At 45.7% G+C, this 27302-nt stretch overlaps 1 protein-coding gene across 1 annotated transcript; it reads left to right on the forward strand.

Annotated features, from left to right (window-relative positions):
* Positions 1-7: 7 nt before the first annotated feature.
* On the forward strand, positions 8-23556 carry cdc123 (cell division cycle 123 homolog). The gene is made up of 13 exons (XM_079493760.1): positions 8-156; positions 3304-3375; positions 4315-4372; positions 7170-7202; positions 7296-7391; positions 8885-8991; positions 13764-13815; positions 14006-14081; positions 15705-15827; positions 16560-16588; positions 17640-17771; positions 21590-21727; positions 22622-23556. The coding sequence occupies exons 1-13, from the start codon at positions 71-73 to the stop codon at positions 22667-22669; spliced, it is 1050 nt and encodes a 349-aa protein (XP_079349886.1). The 5' UTR covers positions 8-70; the 3' UTR covers positions 22670-23556.
* Positions 23557-27302: the final 3746 nt, after the last annotated feature.

Genomic DNA, 27302 nt, shown 5'->3' on the forward strand with positions numbered 1-27302 from the left:
TGGAACGTGTAATGACGACAAGGAGCCAACTATTCCGGACACATTTACCCGATGGACACACTTCCGTTGTATGAATTGCAGCATGAAGAAGGAGCAAGTTGTAAACTGTCAGTTTTCTGTTTGGTATCCTTTATTCAAGAAGCACACGATTAAAAGGTAAACATCCAGAGGGTTTTCATTCACGCTGTGGTTGGTTGGGTTGGTGTTGTGGGAAGAAATGTGGCTAATAATAATATGCTGGCTAGCTTTAATTTATCTCTGGCTAAACGTCAACAACAACAAGACTGCGGGATTCTGGTATCTTCGTCGATTGATAGTTATAATTCGGCACAAAAACAACAAGGGACTAAATTCTTTTCGCTCCCTATGCTTGCCACCAAAATGTGGAACGCCCTACCAACAGTCGTTAAGACATGTTTGTGAATCCCTTGACTCCTTCAAAACCGCCCTCAAAGGGCACCTATATTATACGGACGGCTGCAATTCGAAACTGGCCCCCGTAAAATGTGAATCCCACCACCCACCCCTTTTCCCCCTCATCTTTTCCCTTTTTACCTCCTTTATGATGATTTTCCTGTTTTTTGGGTTATATAGAAGTGTATATTTGTACGTCTTCTCTAAATGGTATGATGAATTGAACATGGTGGACCCTCTTGTAAACAAGTGTAATGTTTTATGGTGTCGTCCACAGTTGACAGTTTTTGTATTGAGTTGTGCTTGAAATGTACTGTAATTCTGCAAACTGTTAATACATACTTCAATCAAGAATCAATCAATAGTCATCATCATCATCAAGTTATGACGAACCATCAACCATGTCTATGTGACAAACAGCTTAAAACAGTGGTTCCCAAAGTGGGGTCCGGGGACCCCCAGGGGTACTTGAGGGAGTTCCAGGGTGGACCCTAGCCCCTCTCGGAACCCTCGTAAAAGGTTTCTGACATTTGGATGTTTACCTTTTACGGAGGGTCCCTTCTCAGTTGTCGCCCGCAACATGGCGATTCTGGGATACACACGGACTTGGCCTCGCATATGTTCTTGCTGCGCTATTTGAGTGGTGGTTATATGTCTCTAAAGAAGCATATAAGAGCTATAGGAGACAACGGAGACAACCGAACCCCCCGCGAACGGTGCAGAAGCCGTTACGTATTTTTAATCTTTGTCAGACCGTTTTGGCAGCTCTGAAATTCTCCCTTCCTCACTTCCCATGTCCCGCCTCCCGAGCGGTGGCTAGCTAGCTGTTACTGCCTCTGATTGGCCGACCGCATACATGCAGGATGTTTTTCAGAGCTGCCAAAACGGTCTGACAAAGATTAAAAATACTTAACTCTTACTTAGCTCTTATATGCTTCTTTAGAGACATATAACCACCACTCAAATAGCGCAGCAAGAACATATGCGAGGCCAAGTCCGTGTGTTCCCCAGAATCGCCATGTTGCGGGCGACAACTGAGAAGGGACCCTCCGTAAAAGGTAAACATCCAAATGTCAGAAACCTTTTACGAGGGTTCCGAGAGGGGCTAGGGGGACCCCAGCTAAATGATAATTTGGAACCAAATGGACCCTTATGGGTCTGTAACTCAAAGAGTGTACACATGGAACCAAATTAAATGAATGGACCATAATGGGTCCATTTGGTTCCATTTGTACGCTCTCAGAGTTAAATTAGCATTGATTTTACAATATAAATTGGGGGTCCCATTAAATGGGGGTCCGTAGACTAATGCATGGTTGAGAATCACTGCGAGAGCCGTAAAAAATCCTCTCTTATGGGGGTCCCTGGAATATCTTTTCAAATGGGGGTCCGCGGGCTAATTAGTGTCAATTTGGGCGTCCTTGACATGAAAAAGTTTGGGAACCACTGGCTTAAAACAGAGAGTGATTTACACTGCAATGTCTGTTTCAGTTTGATTCTGTTCTACGTCTGTTTCAGTTTGATTCTGTTCTACGTCTGTTTCAGTTTGATTCTGTTCTACGTCTGTTTCAGTTTGATTGGGTTCTACGTCTGTTTCAGTTTGATTCTGTTCTACGTCTGTTTCAGTTTGATTCTGTTGTTCTACGTCTGTTTCAGTTTGATTCTGTTGTTCTACGTCTGTTTCAGTTTGATTCTGTTCTACGTCTGTTTCAGTTTGATTCTGTTCTACATCTGTTTCAGTTTGATTCTGTTCTACGTCTGTTTCAGTTTGATTCTGTTCTACGTCTGTTTCAGTTTGATTCTGTTGTTCTACGTCTGTTTCAGTTTGATTCTGTTGTTCTACGTCTGTTTTAGTTTGATTCTGTTCTGTGTCTGTTTCAGTTTGATTCTGTTGTTCTACGTCTGTTTCAGTTTGATTCTGTTGTTCTACGTCTGTTTCAGTTTGATTCTGTTCTACGTCTGTTTCAGTTTGATTGTGTTGTTCTACGTCTGTTTCAGTTTGATTCTGTTGTTCTACGTCTGTTTCAGTTTGATTCTGTTGTTCTACGTCTGTTTTAGTTTGATTCTGTTCTGTGTCTGTTTCAGTTTGATTCTGTTGTTCTACGTCTGTTTCAGTTTGATTCTGTTGTTCTACGTCTGTTTCAGTTTGATTCTGTTCTACGTCTGTTTCAGTTTGATTGTGTTGTTCTACGTCTGTTTCAGTTTGATTCTGTTGTTCTACGTCTGTTTCAGTTTGATTCTGTTCTACGTCTGTTTCAGTTTGATTCTGTTCTACATCTGTTTCAGTTTGATTCTGTTCTACGTCTGTTTCAGTTTGATTCTGTTCTACGTCTGTTTCAGTTTGATTCTGTTGTTCTACGTCTGTTTCAGTTTGATTCTGTTGTTCTACGTCTGTTTTAGTTTGATTCTGTTCTGTGTCTGTTTCAGTTTGATTCTGTTGTTCTACGTCTGTTTCAGTTTGATTCTGTTGTTCTACGTCTGTTTCAGTTTGATTCTGTTGTTCTACGTCTGTTTCAGTTTGATTGTGTTCTACGTCTGTTTCAGTTTGATTCTGTTGTTCTACGTCTGTTTCAGTTTGATTCTGTTGTTCTACGTCTGTTTTAGTTTGATTCTGTTCTGTGTCTGTTTCAGTTTGATTCTGTTGTTCTACGTCTGTTTCAGTTTGATTCTGTTGTTCTACGTCTGTTTCAGTTTGATTCTGTTCTACGTCTGTTTCAGTTTGATTGTGTTGTTCTACGTCTGTTTCAGTTTGATTCTGTTGTTCTACGTCTGTTTCAGTTTGATTCTGTTGTTCTACGTCTGTTTCAGTTTGATTCTGTTCTACGTCTGTTTCAGTTTGATTCTGTTCTACGTCTGTTTCAGTTTGATTCTGTTCTACGTCTGTTTCAGTTTGATTCTGCCACTGCCTCAGAATGTAATAGATTATTTACTGGACGATGGAACCCTGGTAGTTTCTGGAGGGTAGGCACACACACACACACACACAGACACACACACACACACACACACACACACACACACACACAGACACACACACACACACACACAGACACAGACAGACACACACAGACACACACACACACACTATCTCTCTCCCTTGCTATCTCACACAGACACAGACACAGAGACACACACACTATCTCTCCCTTGCTATCTCACACAGACACACTCACTCATGTTAAAACATATAATAACATGTGCTATCATGTATTGTTAATGTACTTTCTGTTGCGTTTTATGGTAAAGTGGTAAACCATCAATACTACTAATATAATTTAAAGTACCAGTGAACATAGTAACTATTGTAAGTAAATACATTCCAGCATTTTCAGGAGTTTGATTGTTTTTTTTCCGATTTTTCGATTAAACAAATAATTGAGAAACATCATTTGTTATATTTTCTTTATATATCAACATAAACTAAATCGATTAGTATGATTAAATACTAGTGATTTAATGTGTTTAAGACGCGCATTCATGTGGAATGTTTATTGAGAAATATATACTGTATCAGTGAAAGCTTATATAAGAAATAACTAAAATTTAAAAAAGTTACACAGTTTGACCTAAGCCTAGAAATAGCTAAAACAACAAGCACGGTGCGTTGCGTCGCAATTTTGCTTGTAGATCAGATATTTTTGGTATAAATGTTTTTCAAAATATTTACCCCAAATCCATTTTATCCATAATTGTGTGTGTGTGTGTGTGTGTGTGTGTGTGTGTGTGTGTGTGTGTGTGTGTGTGTGTGTGTGTGTGTGTGTGTGTGTGTGTGTGTGTGTGTGTGTGTGTGTGTGTGTGTGTGTGTGTGTGTGTGTGTGTGTGTGTGTGTGTGTGTGTGTGTGTGTGTGTGTGTGTGTGTGTGTGTGTGTGTGTGTGTGTGTGTGTGATCTGTCTCACCAGTGATCACAACACGCAGCAGACCAACAGCAGCGACTCAGACGCAGAAGAGGACATTCAGGTATACAGGAGAGGAATGCCCTTAGAGGACATTCAGGTATACAGGAGAGGAATGCCCTTAGAGGACATTCAGGTATACAGGAGAGGAATGCCCTTAGAGGACATTCAGGTATACAGGAGAGGAATGCCCTTAGAGGACATTCAGGTATACAGGAGAGGAATGCCCTTAGAGGACATTCAGGTATACAGGAGAGGAATGCCCTTAGAGGACATTCAGGTATACAGGAGAGGAATACCCTTAGAGGACATTCAGGTATACAGGAGAGGAATGCCCTTAGAGGACATTCAGGTATACAGGAGAGGAATGCCCTTAGAGGACATTCAGGTATACAGGAGAGGAATGCCCTTAGAGGACATTCAGGTATACAGGAGAGGAAAGCCCTTAGAGGACATTCAGGTATACAGGAGAGGAAAGCCCTTAGAGGACATTCAGGTATACAGGAGAGGAATACCCTTAGAGGACATTCAGGTATACAGGAGAGGAATGCCCTTAGAGGACATTCAGGTATACAGGAGAGGAATGCCCTTAGAGGACATTCAGGTATACAGGAGAGGAATGCCCTTAGAGGACATTCAGGTATACAGGAGAGGAATGCCCTTAGAGGACATTCAGGTATACAGGAGAGGAATACCCTTAGAGGACATTCAGGTATACAGGAGAGGAATGCCCTTAGAGGACATTCAGGTATACAGGAGAGGAATGCCCTTAGAGGACATTCAGGTATACAGGAGAGGAATGCCCTTAGAGGACATTCAAGTATACAGGAGAGGAATGCCCTTAGAGGACATTCAGGTATACAGGAGAGGAATGCCCTTAGAGGACATTCAGGTATACAGGAGAGGAATACCCTTAGAGGACATTTAGGTATACAGGAGAGGAAAGCCCTTAGAGGACATTCAGGTATACAGGAGAGGAATGCCCTTAGAGGACATTCAGGTATACAGGAGAGGAATGCCCTTAGAGGACATTCAGGTATACAGGAGAGGAATGCCCTTAGAGGACATTCAGGTATACAGGAGAGGAATGCCCTTAGAGGACATTCAGGTGTACAGGAGAGGAATGCCCTTAGAGGACATTCAGGTATACAGGAGAGGAATGCCCTTAGAGGACATTCAGGTATACAGGAGAGGAATGCCTTTAGAGGACATTCAGGTATACAGGAGAGGAATGCCCTTAGAGGACATTCAGGTATACAGGAGAGGAAAGCCCTTTTCTCAGACCAGGAGGGTGAACGAAGGATCAGCGTTCACCACTGTGTTTGTGTTTGTTTGTGTCAATATATGCAGCTGTTCTCACTAACTACTACCCGGGTGACTGACCACTCCACTGTCTTATAGTGCTGACCTCGAATAGTCGACTAATCGATCGGAACGGGTCTCAGTCGACTGACGACCTCTCAGTCGATGAGATTTTTTTTTTTTTATGATAAAAAGTATGAAGAAAATGTGTTAGACACACTTTTAAAAATGATGCGAAAGTAGCAGATCTACAATCTCCCAATGCATCACGATTCACTTTCATTGTTTTATAGAATGCAATGGTAAATTATATTGAATACACACTCATACTCTATACACCGTACAAACTTAGCTGTAACATTATTCCATTTCTTAATATCTGACAATGTTCATTTCAAATTAAATTAATTTAAAAAATCTATATCCATTATGACAAACCATTAGTATATATATATTTAGGCTATTGTATGATCTGTCAGCGGTCACGGATGGATTAACCCAAGCATTATATGTGAAGGGTGTGCAACAGGGCATACAGTAATTAGGCAACTAATGCTAGAAAAGCCATATGCTAGAAACGTTCTCACAATGACTGGTATATCGTAATTGTACTTGTAGTAATTACAAAAAAAAAAATGTTTTCTTTTTTTGTTTTGTTTTCCGGGGCAGGGGGGTGTTCAGTCGCCTAACAGCAAATTTATTCATATTAATTTCGACTATACAAATCCTTAACTCTAATCTAACTTTAACTCATCTTTGCTTCTGGGGGGTCCCTGGAAGAACATATTTTCAGAATATTTTTAGAATCGTCCTCGGGTCTAAATGGGTTAATTATGTCTTTGGGGGGCACAGTCGGTAGTGCTGTCGCCTCACAGCTAGAGGGTCCTGAGTTCGATTCCCGCTGTGGGCGCTGGGGGCGTGTTCTCTCCACCGCGTCATCAGTGCCCGTTGCCAAGGCGAGGCGGGGTTGGCGAAAAGGCCTTTCTGTGTGGAGTTTGCATGTTCTCCCCGTGTCCCCTAGGGTAGGTCCCCTCACATGTTCTCCCCGTGTCCCCTAGGGTAGGTACCCTCACATGTTCTCCCCGTGTCCCCTAGGGTAGGTACCCTCACATGTTCTCCCCGTGTCCCCTAGGGTAGGTACCCTCACATGTTCTCCCCGTGTCCCCTAGGGTAGGTACCCTCACATGTTCTCCCCGTGTCCCCTAGGGTAGGTACCCTCACAAAAAAACATGCAGTAATCCTGGTCTCTAAACTGCCTCCCCCTGGCCAGCCAGGGCGCCTGATGGAGGGGATAACGTGTTCCTTCCACGCGCTACGTCCGGCTGGTGAAAAGACACAGCTTGGACTCCTCATGCATAGAAGGGAGCATGAGGTCAGTCCGCTGCCCCCCCCCAGGTTTGCAGAGGAAGTGTAGCGCCCAGGATAATTGACACCGGGTGAAAAAAATGGGTTGCAAAATCGTGGGATAAAACATATTTTATTTATTAAAAGTTCTTGTTGATGGCAGTTTCATTGTGTGTGTCTATAATAACCACATGACTTTTCTGTTTGTACCCTAGTGGTCAGATGACGAGACGACCACAACCGTCACAGTAAGTTAAAAAAAATAAACTAATATTCATTTTATGCATCGTTGTAGCATTCTTAAATTCACTACTGTGGTGTTTGTGGCTTTTGTTTTCCAGGCACCAGAGTTCCCTGAATTTACCTCAACTGTCCTAGAGGCCATCAATGTTCTGGGTGGACGTGCGTTCCCTAAACTCAACTGGAGTGCCCCACGGGTATATTCTATTAAACTAAACTCAACTGGAGTGCCCCACGGGTATATTCTATTAAACTAAACTCAACTGGAGTGCCCCACGGGTATATTCTATTAAACTAAACTCAACTGGAGTGCCCCACGGGTATATTCTATTAAACTAAACTCAACTGGAGTGCCCCACGGGTATATTATATTAAACTAAACTCAACTGGAGTGCCCCACGGGTATATTCTATTAAACTAAACTCAACTGGAGTGCCCCACGGGTATATTATATTAAACTAAACTCAACTGGAGTGCCCCACGGGTATATTCTATTAAACTAAACTCAACTGGAGTGCCCCACGGGTATATTCTATTAAACTAAACTCAACTGGAGTGCCCCACGGGTATATTCTATTAAACTAAACTCAACTGGAGTGCCCCACGGGTATATTCTATTAAACTAAACTCAACTGGAGTGCCCCACGGGTATATTCTATTAAACTAAACTCAACTGGAGTGCCCCACGGGTATATTATATTAAACTAAACTCAACTGGAGTGCCCCACGGGTATATTCTATTAAACTAAACTCAACTGGAGTGCCCCACGGGTATATTCTATTAAACTAAACTCAACTGGAGTGCCCCACGGGTATATTATATTAAACTAAACTCAACTGGAGTGCCCCACGGGTATATTCTATTAAACTAAACTCAACTGGAGTGCCCCACGGGTATATTCTATTAAACTAAACTCAACTGGAGTGCCCCACGGGTATATTCTATTAAACTAAACTCAACTGGAGTGCCCCACGGGTATATTCTATTAAACTAAACTCAACTGGAGTGCCCCACGGGTATATTCTATTAAACTAAACTCAACTGGAGTGCCCCACGGGTATATTCTATTAAACTAAACTCAACTGGAGTGCCCCACGGGTATATTCTATTAAACTAAACTCAACTGGAGTGCCCCACAGGTATATTCTATTTATTTTAGTGCAGTGGTTCCCAAACGTTTTCACCTCAAGGACCCCCAAATTGACACTAATTATCCTGTGGATCCCCATTTGAAAATATATGCCAGGGACCCCCCATAAGAGAAGATTTTTACGGCTCTAGCAGTGAAGGCCCCCAGTGAAGGCCCCCAGTTTGACATGCATTAGTCTACGGACCCCCCATTTAATGGCATTTCTATCTCTGAGACCCCCCCCCCCCACAATTTACATTGTAAAATCAATGTTAATGTAACTCTGAGAGTGTACAAATGGAACTAAATGAACCCGTTGGGGTCCGTTTGGTTCCATTTGTACACTCTTACAGACCCAATTAGCTGGGGACCCCCCTGGAACTCACTCAAGGACCCCTGGGGGTCCCCGGACCCCACTTTGGGAACCACTGTTTTAGTGAGCTATTATACCCCATTTGTGCACTTCTGTTTCTGACTGTGTGTGTGTGTGTGTGTGTGTGTGTGTGTGTGTGTGTGTGTGTGTGTGTGTGTGACTGTGTGTGTGTGTGCGCCCCCTGCAGGATGCTAACTGGATTGCCCTGAACAGCTCTCTTCAGTGTCAAACTCTCAGTGACATATTTCTGCTCTTCAAAAGTTCCGACTTCATCACCCACGACCTCACGCAACCGTAAGCTTTTCCTTCATCACCCACGACCTCACGCAACCGTAAGCTTTTCCTTCATCACCCACGACCTCACGCAACCGTAAGCCTTCCCTTCATCACCCACGACCTCACGCAACCGTAAGCCTCCCTTCATCACCCACGACCTCACGCAACCGTAAGCCTTTCCTTCATCACCCACGACCTCACGCAACCGTAAGCCTCCCTTCATCACCCACGACCTCACGCAACCGTAAGCCTTCCCTTCATCACCCACGACCTCACGCAACCGTAAGCCTTTCCTTCATCACCCACGACCTCACGCAACCGTAAGCTTCATCACCCACGACCTCACGCAACCGTAAGCCTCCCTTCATCACCCACGACCTCACGCAACCGTAAGCCTTTCCTTCATCACCCACGACCTCACGCAACCGTAAGCCTTTCCTTCATCACCCACGACCTCACGCAACCGTAAGCCTTTCCTTCATCACCCACGACCTCACGCAACCGTAAGCCTCCCTTCATCACCCACGACCTCACGCAACCGTAAGCCTTTCCTTCATCACCCACGACCTCACGCAACCGTAAGCCTCCCTTCATCACCCACGACCTCACGCAACCGTAAGCCTTTCCTTCATCACCCACGACCTCACGCAACCGTAAGCCTCCCTTCATCACCCACGACCTCACGCAACCGTAAGCCTTTCCTTCATCACCCACGACCTCACGCAACCGTAAGCCTCCCTTCATCACCCACGACCTCACGCAACCGTAAGCCTCCCTTCATCACCCACGACCTCACGCAACCGTAAGCCTCCCTTCATCACCCACGACCTCACGCAACCGTAAGCCTTCCCTTCATCACCCACGACCTCACGCAACCGTAAGCCTCCCTTCATCACCCACGACCTCACCCAACCGTAAGCCTCCCTTCATCACCCACGACCTCACGCAACCGTAAGCCTCCCTTCATCACCCACGACCTCACGCAACCGTAAGCCTTTCCTTCATCACCCACGACCTCATGCAACCGTAAGCTTCCCTTCATCACCCACGACCTCACGCAACCGTAAGCCTTTCCTTCATCACCCACGACCTCACGCAACCGTAAGCCTTTCCTTCATCACCCACGACCTCACGCAACCGTAAGCCTCCCTTCATCACCCACGACCTCACGCAACCGTAAGCCTCCCTTCATCACCCACGACCTCACGCAACCGTAAGCCTCCCTTCATCACCCACGACCTCACGCAACCGTAAGCCTCCCTTCATCACCCACGACCTCACGCAACCGTAAGCCTCCCTTCATCACCCACGACCTCACGCAACCGTAAGCCTCCCTTCATCACCCACGACCTCACGCAACCGTAAGCCTCCCTTCATCACCCACGACCTCACGCAACCGTAAGCCTCCCTTCATCACCCACGACCTCACGCAACCGTAAGCCTCCCTTCATCACCCACGACCTCACGCAACCGTAAGCCTCCCTTCATCACCCACGACCTCACCCAACCGTAAGCCTTTCCTTCATCACCCACGACCTCACCCAACCGTAAGCCTCCCTTCATCACCCACGACCTCACCCAACCGTAAGCCTCCCGCTTTCCTGGAGCAAAAAAACTAAACAAAACACAGACTCAGAAACACTCACTTTGCATTTAGCCCATTTAGGCCTGACGTCAAAATTAAAAAAATGTCTTCTAAATCATGACAGTTTTCTGAAATACCTATGTTTCTATATCAGTGGTGCTCAATATTTCATGACCCCCGGAATTATCTGTATTTGGTTGCGGACCCCCATCTGAAAATATGTTGTTCACTCTGAAAGAATATATATTCAAAGATTTGCGCCACATTTTCACGATTTTTCAAAAGTAGCAGACCTACCAGCTCGTAGCGCGGCACTCGGTGCCGCGCTACGAGCTTGTAGGTCTGCTATTTTTCAATAGCCAAAGTATAAGGTAATGCTTAGAACACCAAAAGGGGTTTCCCGCCCAGAGCGGGTTAGATTACACCCCGTTACAAAATACCAAGGAGACGTAAAGGAGACGTAAAGGAGACGTAAAGGAGACATGTCCATGGGCTGGCTTTCAAGCTGCTATAAAATATTGGAATGGAAGGCAGTAACTCAGCCTTTTTTCCTTTGCCAGCTGTCCACCTAAGAAACCACTAGATTAGATTTACTTTCCCCGGTGCCTAATGGGTCTGGCTGGCTGGCAGGCAGTGGCACCAATGTTTGGCATGGATAAGACTTACTGCATTGCATGATTTAATGGGAGTACACGGTGTTTGCCAAGTTTGTGCGTGTGTGGGTGTTTGTGTGTATTATTTATAAGCCATTTGCAGGACACTGGTGGAAATGGAGACCATATTTGTCTCCACCAGGCCGAAGGCATGGGGAGAGAGTATGTTTTGCACTCCGTCCGTGTGTGTGTCCGTCCGTCCGTCCTTCCGTCCGTCTGTGTACAGCTAATCTCCGGCACCGTTAATCCGGTCGATGCCAAACTTTGCACACACACTCCTTGGATGCCAACGATGAACCTCTGCCCCGCATTTTCCAGAACGGCCTGTTATAGCGCCACCATGAGGCAGCTTTTCACATTTTTTACCTAAAACTGCACCGATCTTCGTGAAACGTTGCATGCACACTCCCTAGAGGCCAAGGACAAACCTTTGACCTGCATTTTCCGCATCTGCCTTTTATAGCGCCACCAGAAGGCCGACTTTTGTAAAACACATTTTTTGACATTACTCCTCCAGATTCTGTCCAAAAATCTCACAAATCGTTACACAGTATCTCTATGGTCATGTGCTCAAGTCGGATCTGCCAGATATTTCTTATTCCATCCTAATTGGCTATAATTGGCTTTCACAGTTTGCAAGATTGCCCCGTTTGGAACAAAAGCCTCAAATCATGAACGCAGCATGCAATTTACGTGAAATCTTTCACACATTTTCTTACTAGGCTGAGGAATATATCCCACCCTTTTCACATTGGCCTGTTATAGCGCCACCAACAGGTTGATTTTTGGAACAAAATGCCTCAAATCATCCAATCCAACATGTTTATATTACTCCTAAACATTTTGCCAAACATCTCACACAGTCCTATCCTCCTGGTGGAGACCTGTGCCCAGAAGGGCACTTTTTCTAGTTGGTTCTATTTCTAGTTGCATCTAATCGGCCGGATTTTATTTGTTAGGATTTTTCTTTTGCATTTTATGCTTTAACACATTCTGGGGGCGGGAACCCCTTTTGGTGTTTTAAGCATTATGTTATGCTTTAGCTATTGAAAAATAGCAGATCTACAAGTTCATAGCGCGGCACCGAGTGCCGCGCTATGAACTTGTAGGTCTGCTATTTTTGAAAAATCGTTAAAATGTGGCGCAAATCTTTGAATATATATATATTCTTTCAAAGCGAACGTTTTTAACTCAAAGCCTTGCTTCCGTGGGGGTCCCTGGAACAACATATTTTCAGATGGAGGTCGGCGGCCAATTACATATATTCTTGGGGGTCCTTGACATGAAAATGTTTGAGAACCACTGACATAGAAACATGGGGTTTTACAGAAAACTGTCTGGATGTAGAAGACATTTCGTCCTCAGGTCTAAATGGGTTAACTCAATGGGTGCCAAGGACTTATTTAACTTCTTTTTCATGATGTCCTAGAGCGCCAAGGACGTGTTTTTTAACATGGTAAAAAAAAGAAAAAAAATCAGATCAGTGTAGAGAATAGTGATGGGAACTATCGTTCATTTTCAGTGAACCGGGTCATTCAGTGTCGTCCAGTAAAATTATTCGTTCACTCGGTCGTGCACTATATTCGAGAAGGGTACGGTCGCCCCTAAACCATCTCGCCACTCGATAGTTTGACTGCAAATGAGAAAAGGGAGAGTCTCTCTTCAGCCACTAGCAGAGAGAGGGGAGATAATAATTCTAGCCAGACAAGATGGTTTGGATTTGGAGGAACATCCTTCCAAAGGGCTAATGTTCTATGTTGCCTGTGCCAGATGCTGCCTCTTCACCTCAGCCTCATGTGTTCTGGATATGTTCTATGTTGCCTGTGCCAGATGCTGCCTCTTCACCTCAGCCTCATGTGTTCTGGATATGTTTTCTGCCTGTGCCAGATGCTGCCTCTTCACTTCAGCCTCATGTGTTCTGGATATGTTTTCTGTTGCCTGTGCCAGATGCTGCCTCTTCACTTCAGCCTCATGTGTTCTGGATATGTTTTCTGCCTGTGCCAGATGCTGCCTCTTCACCTCAGCCTCATGTGTTCTGGATATGTTTTCTGCCTGTGCCAGATGCTGCCTCTTCACTTCAGCCTCATGTGTTCTGGATATGTTTTCTGTTGCCTGTGCCAGATGCTGCCTCTTCACCTCAGCCTCATGTGTTCTGGATATGTTTTCTGTTGCCTGTGCCAGATGCTGCCTCTTCACCTCAGCCTCATGTGTTCTGGATATGTTTTCTGTTGCCTGTGCCAGATGCTGCCTCTTCACCTCAGCCTCATGTGTTCTGGATATGTTTTCTGTTTCCTGTGCCAGATGCTGCCTCTTCACCTCAGCCTCATGTGTTCTGGATATGTTTTCTGTTGCCTGTGCCAGATGCTGCCTCTTCACCTCAGCCTCATGTGTTCTGGATATGTTTTCTGTTGCCTGTGCCAGATGCTGCCTCTTCACCTCAGCCTCATGTGTTCTGGATATGTTTTCTGTTGCCTGTGCCAGATGCTGCCTCTTCACTTCAGCCTCATGTGTTCTGGGTGTGCTTTATTAACCCTATACGTTCCCTTGTTCAGGTTCCTTCGATGCAGTGACCATGACACTCCAGACCCAGTCATCAGCTACGAGGTACTTTACACAGCGTATAGTGATGGAAGTAACGTGAACGCACGCACGCACGCACACACGCACACACACTGTGTGGCTGTGTTTGTACCACAGAAATTATTTAATTGGCTGAGCATGGAATGTGATTTATGATAAGAGTGCCCCTCACTTCACACAAGTGTGATTATTATTATGTTTTACCTTTGCTTAGCTGGTCCTGAGGAAGTGGAGTGAGCTGATTCCTGGTGGAGAGTTCCGTTGCTTTGTCAAAGAAAACAAGCTTATTGGTAAGCATGGGCAATCTTCATGACTACACCTCCACTCAGACCTAGTCATCTAGGGGTCCCGGGACCCCCAGGGGTCCTTGAGGGAGTTCCAGGGGGTCCCCAGCAAGATGATAGTGGGAAGCAAATGGACCCTTATGGGACTGCAACTCTGAGAGTTAAATTAACATTGATTTTACAATATGAATTGGGGTCCCAGAGATAGAAATGCCATTAAACGGGGGTCCGTAGACTAATGCATGTGGAACTGGGGGTCCTTGAAATGAAAACGGTTGAACCCCTGATTTCGGCCACGGCTCTTTTAATAATACGATTATTGTGCCAGACTGCCAGTTTAACACATTTTGGGCGGGAACCCCTTTTGGTGTTTTAACTAAGCATTATGTTATACTTTAGCTATTGAAAAATAGCAGACCTACAAGCTCGTAGCGCGCCACCGAGTGGCGCGCTACGAGCTTGTAGGTCTGCTATTTATTTTTTTTAAATCGTAAAAATGTGGCACAAATCTTTGAATATATATTCTTTCAGAGCGAACGTATTTTTTTATTTTGACGCCTGGCCTAAATGGGTTGACCACGTTCAAAATCATGTAACTATTTTGGATACGTCATTAATGTCAAGCGAGTGGGGCTGCCGCAGCCTGTGGTTATGACTATTGGTGGTCCGTCCTTGGCATGGAGAAGGTTTGCAACCCCCTGAGCTAGGCTAAACGAGACACTTGGATCTCATAATATTCTCCAGCATCATGTTCATGTGTCCACTTGTAGGAAGAGGAAGACCATCCGCACACCAGTTTGTTTTAGCTCCGAGACTTACTTTATTTTAACCCATTTTGACCTGAGATCAGATTCTAAAAATGTCTTCTACATCCTGACAGTTTTCTGAAAAAGCTATGTTTCTATGTCGGTCGTTCTTCGATTTTTCAAAAATAGCAGACCTACAAGCTCGTAGCGCGCCACCGAGTGGCTTGTAGATCTGCTATTTTTCAATAGCTAAAGCATAACATAATGCTAACACCAAAAGGGGTTCCCGCCCAAAATGGGTTAAGACAACAAATTGCAACGTTTCGACCGACTAGGTCTTCATCAGGCAAATATATATTATTAAATATCGTTGCAATTTGTTGTCTTAAAATGAAGTAAGTCTCGGAGCTCTACAAACTGGATGTTCTTCCTCGATGTTTGCCTTGATGCCTGACATCCAGCACCTGGCCTGAATATAGGCATTGAGATGCACACAATCTTTCTTCTCTGTGTGTCCATGTGTCCATCTTCTCTGTGTGTCCATGTGTCCATCTCAGGTATCTCCCCCAGAGACTACACACAATCTTTCTTCTCTGTGTGTCCATGTGTCCGTCTCAGGTATCTCCCCCAGAGACTACACACAATCTTTCTTCTCTGTGTGTCCATGTGTCCGTCTCAGGTATCTTCTCTGTGTGTCCATGTGTCCGTCTCAGGTATCTTCTCTGTGTGTCCATGTGTCCGTCTCAGGTATCTTCTCTGTGTGTCCATGTGTCCGTCTCAGGTATCTTCTCTGTGTGTCCATGTGTCCGTCTCAGGTATCTTCTCTGTGTGTCCATGTGTCCGTCTCAGGTATCTTCTCTGTGTGTCCATGTGTCCGTCTCAGGTATCTCCCCCAGAGACTACACGCAGTACTACCACCACATCTCTAAGCAGGAAGAGCAGCTCTCCCAGTCCATCCAGGAGTTTTTCAGCCAGCACATCCAGTATAACTTCCTGGATGAAGACTGTGAGTTCTGGGGGCCTGCATTGGGGGAGGCATCGTTTGGTTTGACATGGCATTGGTTAGACATAGCATTGGTTAGACATAGCATTGGTTAGACATAGCATTGGTCCGACTGGATTAAGGTTGGTGAGGGGTGCGTTAAAACTACTGGATTAAGGTTGGTGAGGGGTGCGTTAAAACGACCGGATTAAGGTTGGTGAGGGGTGCGTTAAAACGACCGGATTAAGGTTGGTGAGGGGTGCGTTAAAACGACCGGATTAAGGTTGGTGAGGGGTGCGTTAAAACGACCCGATTAAGGTTGGTGAGGGGTGTGTTAAAACGACCGGATTAAGGTTGGTGAGGGGTGCGTTAAAACGACCGGATTAAGGTTGGTGAGGGGTGCGTTAAAACGACCAGATTAAGGTTGGTGAGGGGTGAGTTAAGGGTTGGGAGAGGGTTAAGGTTAGGTTTAGGTGTGCTGCCCCGTGGGAGGTTAGGGTGAGGGTTTGAGATATCGGACCAATGGTATGTCTAACCAAAAGCATGCACCCCTGGATTGGTGCACTATGACAACTAATTATTACCCTATCAATTTTTAGATATGAAATGGCCTTAAAACGTTGATTTCCTAGGCCAAACCTTTCCAACAGAACCTTCCTAGACCAAGGATTTAGTTACTTGTAAAACATTGAACGACGTTGAACTAAATGACCATACAATAGATTTAGTTTTAATTGAGTGTTTCCTGTTCTACAGTTGTGTTGGATGTCTACAGAGATAGTTGGGTAAGTTGATCTTCACATTTCTTTTCTTTTTTTTTAATGTTTTCTTTGTGGCTTTCGCCTTATATTTTTGAGGGGATACAGGTTTAATGTTTGTTTTTTAGTTCAATGTTTGTTTTAACAACGCCATTGACAATGAAGGGAAAATGTACGTCATCTTGTCCAAGTTGTCCCTAACACACACATTAAACGCCATTAACAATAAAGAGAATGTAATGTTTGTGTTGGCACCGTTTGTTTTACATCACCATTACATCACCTAATCAACATGAGTTAGACTTTAATATATTAGCGCCAGACAGTAGGGACAGACAGTAGGCTGACAGGAAATGGGGGGGGGGTCACATGCAGAAAAGGCCGGTGGGATCGGGAGTCGAACCCGCGGCACACTGCCAGGCTGGACTACCAGCCAAGGTGCCTGGACCGCTGAGCCACGGCCCAGGCCTGATCTTCAAATTTCTATACGTTTTTGTTTGCATCTTATGTATGTAAGCACTGCAGTAGCAGCACTCATTGTGCACGTCTGCATGTGTGTTACAGTGTAAAATGGTAAATGGTGCATTTATATATAGTGCCTTTATCCAAGGCGCTTTACATAGATTGTGCATTACATTCACACACACATTCACACACCGATGGTGGCCGAAAGCATGCAAGGCACCAACCAGCAATTAGGGGTTCAGTGTCTTGCTCAAGGACACTTCGACACTAACTCGGAGCCCGGGTTCGAACTGGCAACCTTGCGTTTACCATCCGGCCTCTCTACCTCTGATCCACCTGCGCCGGTAAATTGTGGCTGATTGACATCAACCCATTCGGAGAGAGGTCACATGTATGTGTGTAACTGTTACAGGGTAAAGTGTGGCTGATTGACATCAACCCATTCGGAGAGGTCACATGTATGTGTGTAACTGTTACAGGGTAAAGTGTGGCTGATTGACATCAACCCGTTCGGTGAGGTCACATGTATGTGTGTAACTGTTACAGGGTAAAGTGTGGCTGATTGACATCAACCCGTTCGGTGAGGTCACATGTATGTGTGTAACTGTTACAGGGTAAAGTGTGGCTGATTGACATCAACCCGTTCGGTGAGGTCACAGACTCCCTGCTCTTCACGTGGGAGGAGCTTACGTCTGGGAACAGCATCTCGGGCGGTCAACAAGACGGTGACGTCGCCCAGCAACAGGTGAATGATGCAACAACTGGACCGTCCTTCCGCAATGACACACACACACTACGCAATGACACACACACACACTACGCAATGACACACACACACTACGCAATGACACACACACACTACGCAATGACACACACACACACTACGCAATGACACACACACACTACGCAATGACACACACACACTACGCAATGACACACACACACTACGCAATGACACACACACTACGCAATGACACACACACACACTACGCAATGACACACACACACTACGCAATGACACACACACACTACGCAATGACACACACACACTACGCAATGACACACACACACACTACGCAATGACACACACACACTACGCAATGACACGCACACACACTACGCAATGACACACACACACACTACGCAATGACACACACACACACACACACTACGCAATGACACGCACACACTACGCAATGACACACACACACTACGCAATGACACACACACACTACGCAATGACACACACACACTACGCAATGACACACACACACTACGCAATGACACACACACACACACACTACGCAATGACACGCACACACTACGCAATGACACGCACACACTACGCAATGACACACACACACTACGCAATGACACACACACACTACGCAATGACACACACACACTACGCAATGACACACACACACACACACTACGCAATGACACACACACACACACACTACGCAATGACACACACACACTACGCAATGACACACACACACTACGCAATGACACACACACACACTACGCAATGACACACACACACTACGCAATGACACACACACACACTACGCAATGACACACACACACTACGCAATGACACACACACACTACGCAATGACACACACACACTACGCAATGACACGCACACACTACGCAATGACACGCACACACTACGCAATGACACGCACACACTACGCAATGACACACACACACTACGCAATGACACACACACACTACGCAATGACACACACACACTACGCAATGACACGCACACACTACGCAATGACACGCACACACTACGCAATGACACGCACACACTACGCAATGACACGCACACACTACGCAATGACACGCACACACTACGCAATGACACACACACACTACGCAATGACACACACACACTACGCAATGACACACACACACTACGCAATGACACACACACACTACGCAATGACACACACACACTACGCAATGACACACACACACACTACGCAATGACACACACACACACTACGCAATGACACACACACACACTACGCAATGACACACACACACACACACTACGCAATGACACGCACACACTACGCAATGACACACACACACTACGCAATGACACACACACACTACGCAATGACACACACTACGCAATGACACACACACACTACGCAATGACACACACACACTACGCAATGACACGCACACACTACGCAATGACACACACACACTACGCAATGACACACACACACTACGCAATGACACACACACACTACGCAATGACACACACACACTACGCAATGACACACACACACTACGCAATGACACGCACACACTACGCAATGACACACACACACTACGCAATGACACACACACACTACGCAATGACACGCACACACTACGCAATGACACGCACACACTACGCAATGACACACACACACTACGCAATGACACGCACACACTACGCAATGACACACACACACTACGCAATGACACACACACACTACGCAATGACACGCACACACTACGCAATGACACACACACACTACGCAATGACACGCACACACTACGCAATGACACGCACACACTACGCAATGACACACACACACTACGCAATGACACACACTACGCAATGACACACACACACTACGCAATGACACACACACACTACGCAATGACACACACACACACACTACGCAATGACACACACACACTACGCAATGACACACACACACTACGCAATGACACACACTACGCAATGACACACACACACTACGCAATGACACACACACACTACGCAATGACACACACTACGCAATGACACACACACACACTACGCAATGACACACACTACGCAATGACACACACACACTACGCAATGACACACACACACTACGCAATGACACACACACACTACGCAATGACACACACACACTACGCAATGACACGCACACACTACGCAATGACACACACACACTACGCAATGACACACACACACTACGCAATGACACACACACACTACGCAATGACACACACACACTACGCAATGACACACACACACTACGCAATGACACACACACACTACGCAATGACACACACACACACACTACGCAATGACACACACACACACACTACGCAATGACACACACACACTACGCAATGACACACACACACTACGCAATGACACACACTACGCAATGACACACACACACTACGCAATGACACACACACACTACGCAATGACACACACACACTACGCAATGACACACACACACTACGCAATGACACACACACACTACGCAATGACACACACACACTACGCAATGACACACACACACTACGCAATGACACACACACACTACGCAATGACACACACACACTACGCAATGACACGCACACACTACGCAATGACACGCACACACTACGCAATGACACACACACACTACGCAATGACACACACACACACTACGCAATGACACACACACACACTACGCAATGACACACACACACTACGCAATGACACACACACACTACGCAATGACACACACACACTACGCAATGACACACACACACTACGCAATGACACACACACACTACGCAATGACACACACACACTACGCAATGACACACACTACGCAATGACACACACACACTACGCAATGACACACACACACACTACGCAATGACACACACACACTACGCAATGACACACACACACACACACTACGCAATGACACACACACACTACGCAATGACACACACACACTACGCAATGACACACACACAAATGACACACACACACTACGCAATGACACACACACACTACGCAATGACACACACACACTACGCAATGACACACACACACTACGCAATGACACACACACACTACGCAATGACACGCACACACTACGCAATGACACACACACACTACGCAATGACACACACACACTACGCAATGACACACACACACTACGTACGCTCACACTGTAAGCTTTAACCATTTAGACCTGAGAACAGTTTCTAAATGTCTTGACAGTTTTCAGAAAAATGTTTCTATCAGTCGTTCTCAAACTATTTCATGTCAAGGACCCCCAGAATGATGTAATTGGCCGCCGACCCCCATCCAAAAATATGTTGTTCCCGGGACCCCCCCCCCCCCCGAAGCAAAGATTTGAGTTAAAAACGTTGGCTCTGAAAGAATATATATTCAAAGGTTTGCGCCACATTTCCACCATTTAAAAAAAAAAAAAAATGGCAGACCTACAAGCTTGTGGCTCGTGGCTACGAGCTTGTAGATCTGCTATTTTTCAACAGCTAAAAGTATAACATGACGGTCAAGCTACACCAGGCTTTTCTCGCATGTTTCTCACACGTTTTCTCCCGTGTGTGCGTTTAATTTAGGTCCAGTCCTATTTTTAAAAAACGCACGTGCGGGCCGCGCGTTTAGGGTAAACGTGCGAGAAAAGCCTGGTGTAGCTTGGCCGTGATGCTTAGTTAAAACACCCAAAGGGCTTCCCGCCTGTCCTGAATCATGGGTTGTTAACAATGTGTGCGTGGCGTTTGTAGGAGGGCCCAGCGTTCCGCTACACCACCAGCGAGGTGACGGTCCAGCCCAGTCCGTGTCTCAGCTACAGGATCCCGCGGGACTTCGTGGACCTGTCCACTGGCGAGGACGCCTACAAACTCATCGACTTCCTCAAACTGGTAGGAGGATCTATAATAAGGACATAAATGACACGAGAGTGAATCAAGGTGACCCAACTCGACCACACAGACAGTTCATGCTATTCACAAAATTGTATAGTCCGGTAGTCGGGGTGGTGGAGTGGGACATTTGGTATATAGGGCTATATCTTGTCCTATATATCCTTATCCCTTATCCCTAAACTAATTTGCCTTTTTTTTTTTTTACTATTTTAAAAAACCTTTTAAAATAGTTCAAATAGCCGATCTACAAGCTCACAATGTCTCGATGTAGATCGGCTACTTGAACTATTTTTTAAAAGGTTTTTTAAAATAGTGAAAAATGGCTAATTAGTTTAGGGATAAGGGTGGCGCTTGATGGAGCCCATAGTCTTTTTTTTATTGGCCTACAATATTGTCTATATACATACATTCGTGAATCCACTATCTGACCGGCTGTCAGTATTGAGCAATTTATTTTATAGGGGTTTCTTGTGACCATTAACTGTATCTCTACCATTGTCAAAAGCTTCCGTAGGCATCAACCATTACATAGACAGAGTATACGTTGGGGTACGTATATATACAGACTTGGGATATGACGCCACCTAGCGTCGACGTCGTACAGTATATATACGTACATGGGAAAGATAGAGTTGTAATGTTGACATGACAGCGGACGAGAATACAAGTGCAACGTTAGTGATGCTCCTGCTCTGAAACAACACCATCTCTTTCTGTTAGTGATGCTCCTGCTCTGAAACAACACCATCTCCTTCTGTTAGTGATGCTCCTGCTCTGAAACAACACCATCTCTTTCTGTTAGTGATGCTCCTGCTCTGAAACAACACCATCTCTTTCTGTTAGTGATGCTCCTGCTCTGAAACAACACCATCTCTTTCTGTTTTCCTTTAGAAGAAAAGTCAACAGGAAGAGGACGAAGAAAGAGGGGAACAACCGTGACTCGATTGATCGCCCAGACGTTCTCCACGTCGCTCGTGTTTTGACGTATAGTGCATTAAACATTGCTCATGTAAACTTTGAATGGTCATATATCTCGACCGCAGAAAAGTAGTTGCTACCGTAAAACAAAAATATGTTAACACATTTTAGTTTAGTTGTTTTGCATGTTACGAACTCACAATGAAGAGCTTATTTCCTTGGTTAGCTCCGTTCTGTGTTTTGGTTTCTTCAAAAGGAAATATACATTTACACACTATAGCCTGAATGTCTCGGATATATCAGATACACCTGTGTTTTGTTTTATGCCACGTGATTCTGTAAAGGATTCTGTAACTGGTTTCCTCTGAGCTTGATTCTGTAAAGGATTCTGTAACTGGTTTCCTCTGAGCTTGATTCTGTAAAGGATTCTGTAACTGGTTTCCTCTGAGCTTGCTGTCTTTTACAGCGTTTGATGATTTCCGTGTCTTCACTGTGGTGTGCTGTTCCTCTTGCTCATCTTTAGTCATGTGTAACTTTATGGGATTGTGTGATTGAAGAAAACAAAGGAGGCCTGAGGGGCATTTTTTTCCTGTGTTTTACATTTCAACTGTAACGGCTTACATTATAACTGAATGTTCTCTGTCGAGATGAGGAGGTTTGTCACAGAAACTAATATTCAATAAGGCTAGTTTACAGGCTTTACAGCTGCAGGTGTACTCTAGTTTTGGAATATTACCCGTGTGTGTATACGGAGTATGTTTCTGACTTTAGGGAGAGGAAGCCAAGCGGTCACACTGTGACCTAAAAGGAACCTCCTCACACACGGTGATGCATCCTAGTTGCAGGTGTTGGGTGTCTCTTCTCTCTCTAGCAATAAAACAATACGGTATAAAGCTGTTTGAACCACACCAAGTCTGTGTCGACTGAGCTTTGTGAATAGTTTGAAATGCATTTCTTCAAGATGCATTGTTGCCTATCGTGCAACCCTCCCACTTCTGAAGGACTGTCGTTGCAAAGCGCCATTTCATATCTTCTCACTGCAGTGTGCGCTGACTTGGGTAGGTGCAATACATGAAATGAGCACATTAGAAATGGATTGTCCTTTTATGTATTGGCTCTCATTACACTCTGGCCTGGGGCTAAATGAGCTTTGCAGCCACGTACAGCACAAAGCACTGAGTTTTCTAAATCTATATTAATGGTACATGTACTGTAGGTGTCCCACTTGAAGCTGATTGATTGAAGTATGTATTAACAGATTGGAGAATTACAGTACATTTCAAGCACGACTCAATACAAAACTGTTAACTGTGGACGACACCATAAAGCATTACACCTGGTCCACCCTTTTCAATTCAGAGGTAAAAAGGGGAATAAAACATATACAGTGAGGGAGAAAAGGGGTGGGTGGGAGGATTCAGATTTTACGGGGGCCAGTTTCAAATTGCAGCCGTCCGTAGGTGCCCTTTGAGATCGGTTTTGAAGGAGTCTAGGGATTCACATGTCTTAATGACTGTTGGTAGGGCGTTCCACATTTTGGTGGCATAGGAGCGGAATGAATTTTGTCCCTTGTCTGTGCCGAATCTGGGCTGCACATGGTTTGTTGATCTCCCTCTGGTGTTGTGGGTGGAGATGACTTGTGTAATTAGAATCACAAGTTCAACAAAATAAATGTACATATAATTTTGGCGGTGACACACAACATTACCATAAAATGAAACTTGTCTAGTATATTAAGCCAAAGTTACACTTGGTGAAGTTGGTGATGCTTATAAACGCATGTCCGTCACGTGGCGTGGCGTGTTTGACCTGTGATGCGGGCACTGCAGTACCACCTCTCTCCACTTGGAGGCAGTGTTTACCCTCTATCCATGTGAGAATGCAGCCCCGTAGGCCTGGTCGTAGTAGTGCTTGTAAAATCATTATTTGTGACTATAGTTACCTGCAACACAGTGTGTGGGGCCGGCCTACAGGCTGCAGGTCAGGCCCCACACATTGTGTTGCATTTTAGACGTGGATTTAGTACACAGTCCTGTTTTTGGCTATATAGAAGTGTTTATTTGTATTGTATGTCTCTAGTCTAAATGTTATGATGAATTGAACATGGTGGACCCTATTGTAAACAAGTGTAATGCTTTAGATAGATCTTTATTGTCATTGCAACAAGTACAACGGAAATGTGGTGTTGTCCACAGTTAACAGTTTTTGTATTGAGTTGTGCTTGAAATGTACTGTAATTCTCCAAACTGTTAATACATTCTTCAATCAATCAATCAATCAATCAATCAGATACTTGACGTGACAACGACTAAAAGGAATGTGGTGTTGGTGGTCCAAAATGACAACAATAATGACGCCTGCCGCACCCATCATTCTGTAAATACCTTCAGGGACGTCTATCTGTGTTTCCCCTCATCTCCTTTCCTCGTCCTCTGCCTGCATGCCTCATCTCCTTTCCTCGTCCTCTGCCTGCATGCCTCATCTCCTTTCCTCGTCCTCTGCCTGCATGCCTCATCTCCTTTCCTCGTCCTCTGCCTGCATGCCTCATCTCCTTTCCTCGTCCTCTGCCTGCATGCCTCATCTCCTTTCCTCGTCCTCTGCCTGCATGCCTCATCTCCTTTCCTCGTCCTCTGCCTGCATGCCTCATCTCCTTTCCTCGTCCTCTGCCTGCGGGCCTCATCTCCTTTCCTCGTCCTCTGCCTGCATGCCTCATCTCCTTTCCTCGTCCTCTGCCTGCGGGCCTCATCTCCTTTCCTCGTCCTCTGCCTGCATGCCTCATCTCCTTTCCTCGTCCTCTGCCTGCATGCCTCATCTCCTTTCCTCGTCCTCTGCCTGCATGCCTCATCTCCTTTCCTCGTCCTCTGCCTGCATGCCTCATCTCCTTTCCTCGTCCTCTGCCTGCGGGCCTCATCTCCTTTCCTCGTCCTCTGCCTGCATGCCTCATCTCCTTTCCTCGTCCTCTGCCTGCATGCCTCATCTCCTTTCCTCGTCCTCTGCCTGCATGCCTCATCTCCTTTCCTCGTCCTCTGCCTGCGGGCCTCATCTCCTTTCCTCGTCCTCTGCCTGCATGCCTCATCTCCTTTCCTCGTCCTCTGCCTGCGGGCCTCATCTCCTTTCCTCGTCCTCTGCCTGCATGCCTCATCTCCTTTCCTCGTCCTCTGCCTGCATGCCTCATCTCCTTTCCTCGTCCTCTGCCTGCATGCCTCATCTCCTTTCCTCGTCCTCTGCCTGCGGGCCTCATCTCCTTTCCTCGTCCTCTGCCTGCATGCCTCATCTCCTTTCCTCGTCCTCTGCCTGCGGGCCTCATCTCCTTTCCTCGTCCTCTGCCTGCATGCCTCATCTCCTTTCCTCGTCCTCTGCCTGCATGCCTCATCTCCTTTCCTCGTCCTCTGCCTGCGGGCCTCATCTCCTTTCCTCGTCCTCTGCCTGCATGCCTCATCTCCTTTCCTCGTCCTCTGCCTGCGGGCCTCATCTCCTTTCCTCGTCCTCTGCCTGCATGCCTCATCTCCTTTCCTCGTCCTCTGCCTGCGGGCCTCATCTCCTTTCCTCGTCCTCTGCCTGCATGCCTCATCTCCTTTCCTTGTCCTCTGCCTGCATGCCTCATCTCCTTTCCTCGTCCTCTGCCTGCATGCCTCATCTCCTTTCCTTGTCCTCTGCCTGCATGCCTCATCTCCTTTCCTCGTCCTCTGCCTGCATGCCTCATCTCCTTTCCTTGTCCTCTGCCTGCGGGCCTCATCTCCTTTCCTTGTCCTCTGCCTGCGGGCCTCATCAACTAACCATGTACAACCCAGATTCGGCACAAACAAGGGACTAAATTCTATTCGCTCCTATGCCACCAAAATGTGGAACGCCCTACCAACAGTCATTAAGACATGCAAATCCCTTGACTCCTTCAAAACTGCTCTGAAAGGGCACCTATACGGACGGCTGCAATTCGAAACTGGCCCCCGTCAAATCTGAATCCCCCCCCCGTATATGTTTATTTTCCCTTTTTACATCCTATGATGATTTCCTTTTGACTATATAGTTGTGTATATTCGTACGTCTCTAAATGTTTTGATGAATTGAAAATGGTGGGCCCTATTGTAAACAAGTGTAATGCTTTATGGTGTCGTCCACTCACTGTTAACAGTTGTTGTATTGAGTTGTACTTGAAATGTACTGTAATTCTGCAAACTGTTAATCAATCAATCAATCAATCTCTTTTCCTCGACCTCTGCATGCGGGCCGGTGTCCAGAAGATTTACCATCCTTCTCTCTCTCTCCATAGTGTGTCTCTCTCCATAGTGTCTCTCTCTCTCCATAGTGTCTCTCTCTCTCCATAGTGTCTCATAGTGTCTCTCTCTCTCCATAGTGTCTCTCTCTCTCCATAGTGTCTCATAGTGTCTCTCTCTCTCCATAGTGTCTCATAGTGTCTCTCTCTCTCCATAGTGTCTCTCTCTCTCCATAGTGTCTCATAGTGTCTCTCTCTCTCCATAGTGTCTCTCTCTCTCCATAGTGTCTCATAGTGTCTCTCTCTCTCCATAGTGTCTCATAGTGTCTCTCTCTCTCCATACACAGAGTCTAGTGTCTGAATAATACATGCAATCTTTGCCAGAGGGGGAAAGGAATCAAATAATCCAACTTGAGACTTGCTGACTCAGAGGTATAGGCT

This window comes from Electrona antarctica, assembly GCF_951216825.1.
Source record: "Electrona antarctica genome assembly, chromosome: 23".
Lineage (NCBI taxonomy): Eukaryota > Metazoa > Chordata > Actinopteri > Myctophiformes > Myctophidae > Electrona > Electrona antarctica.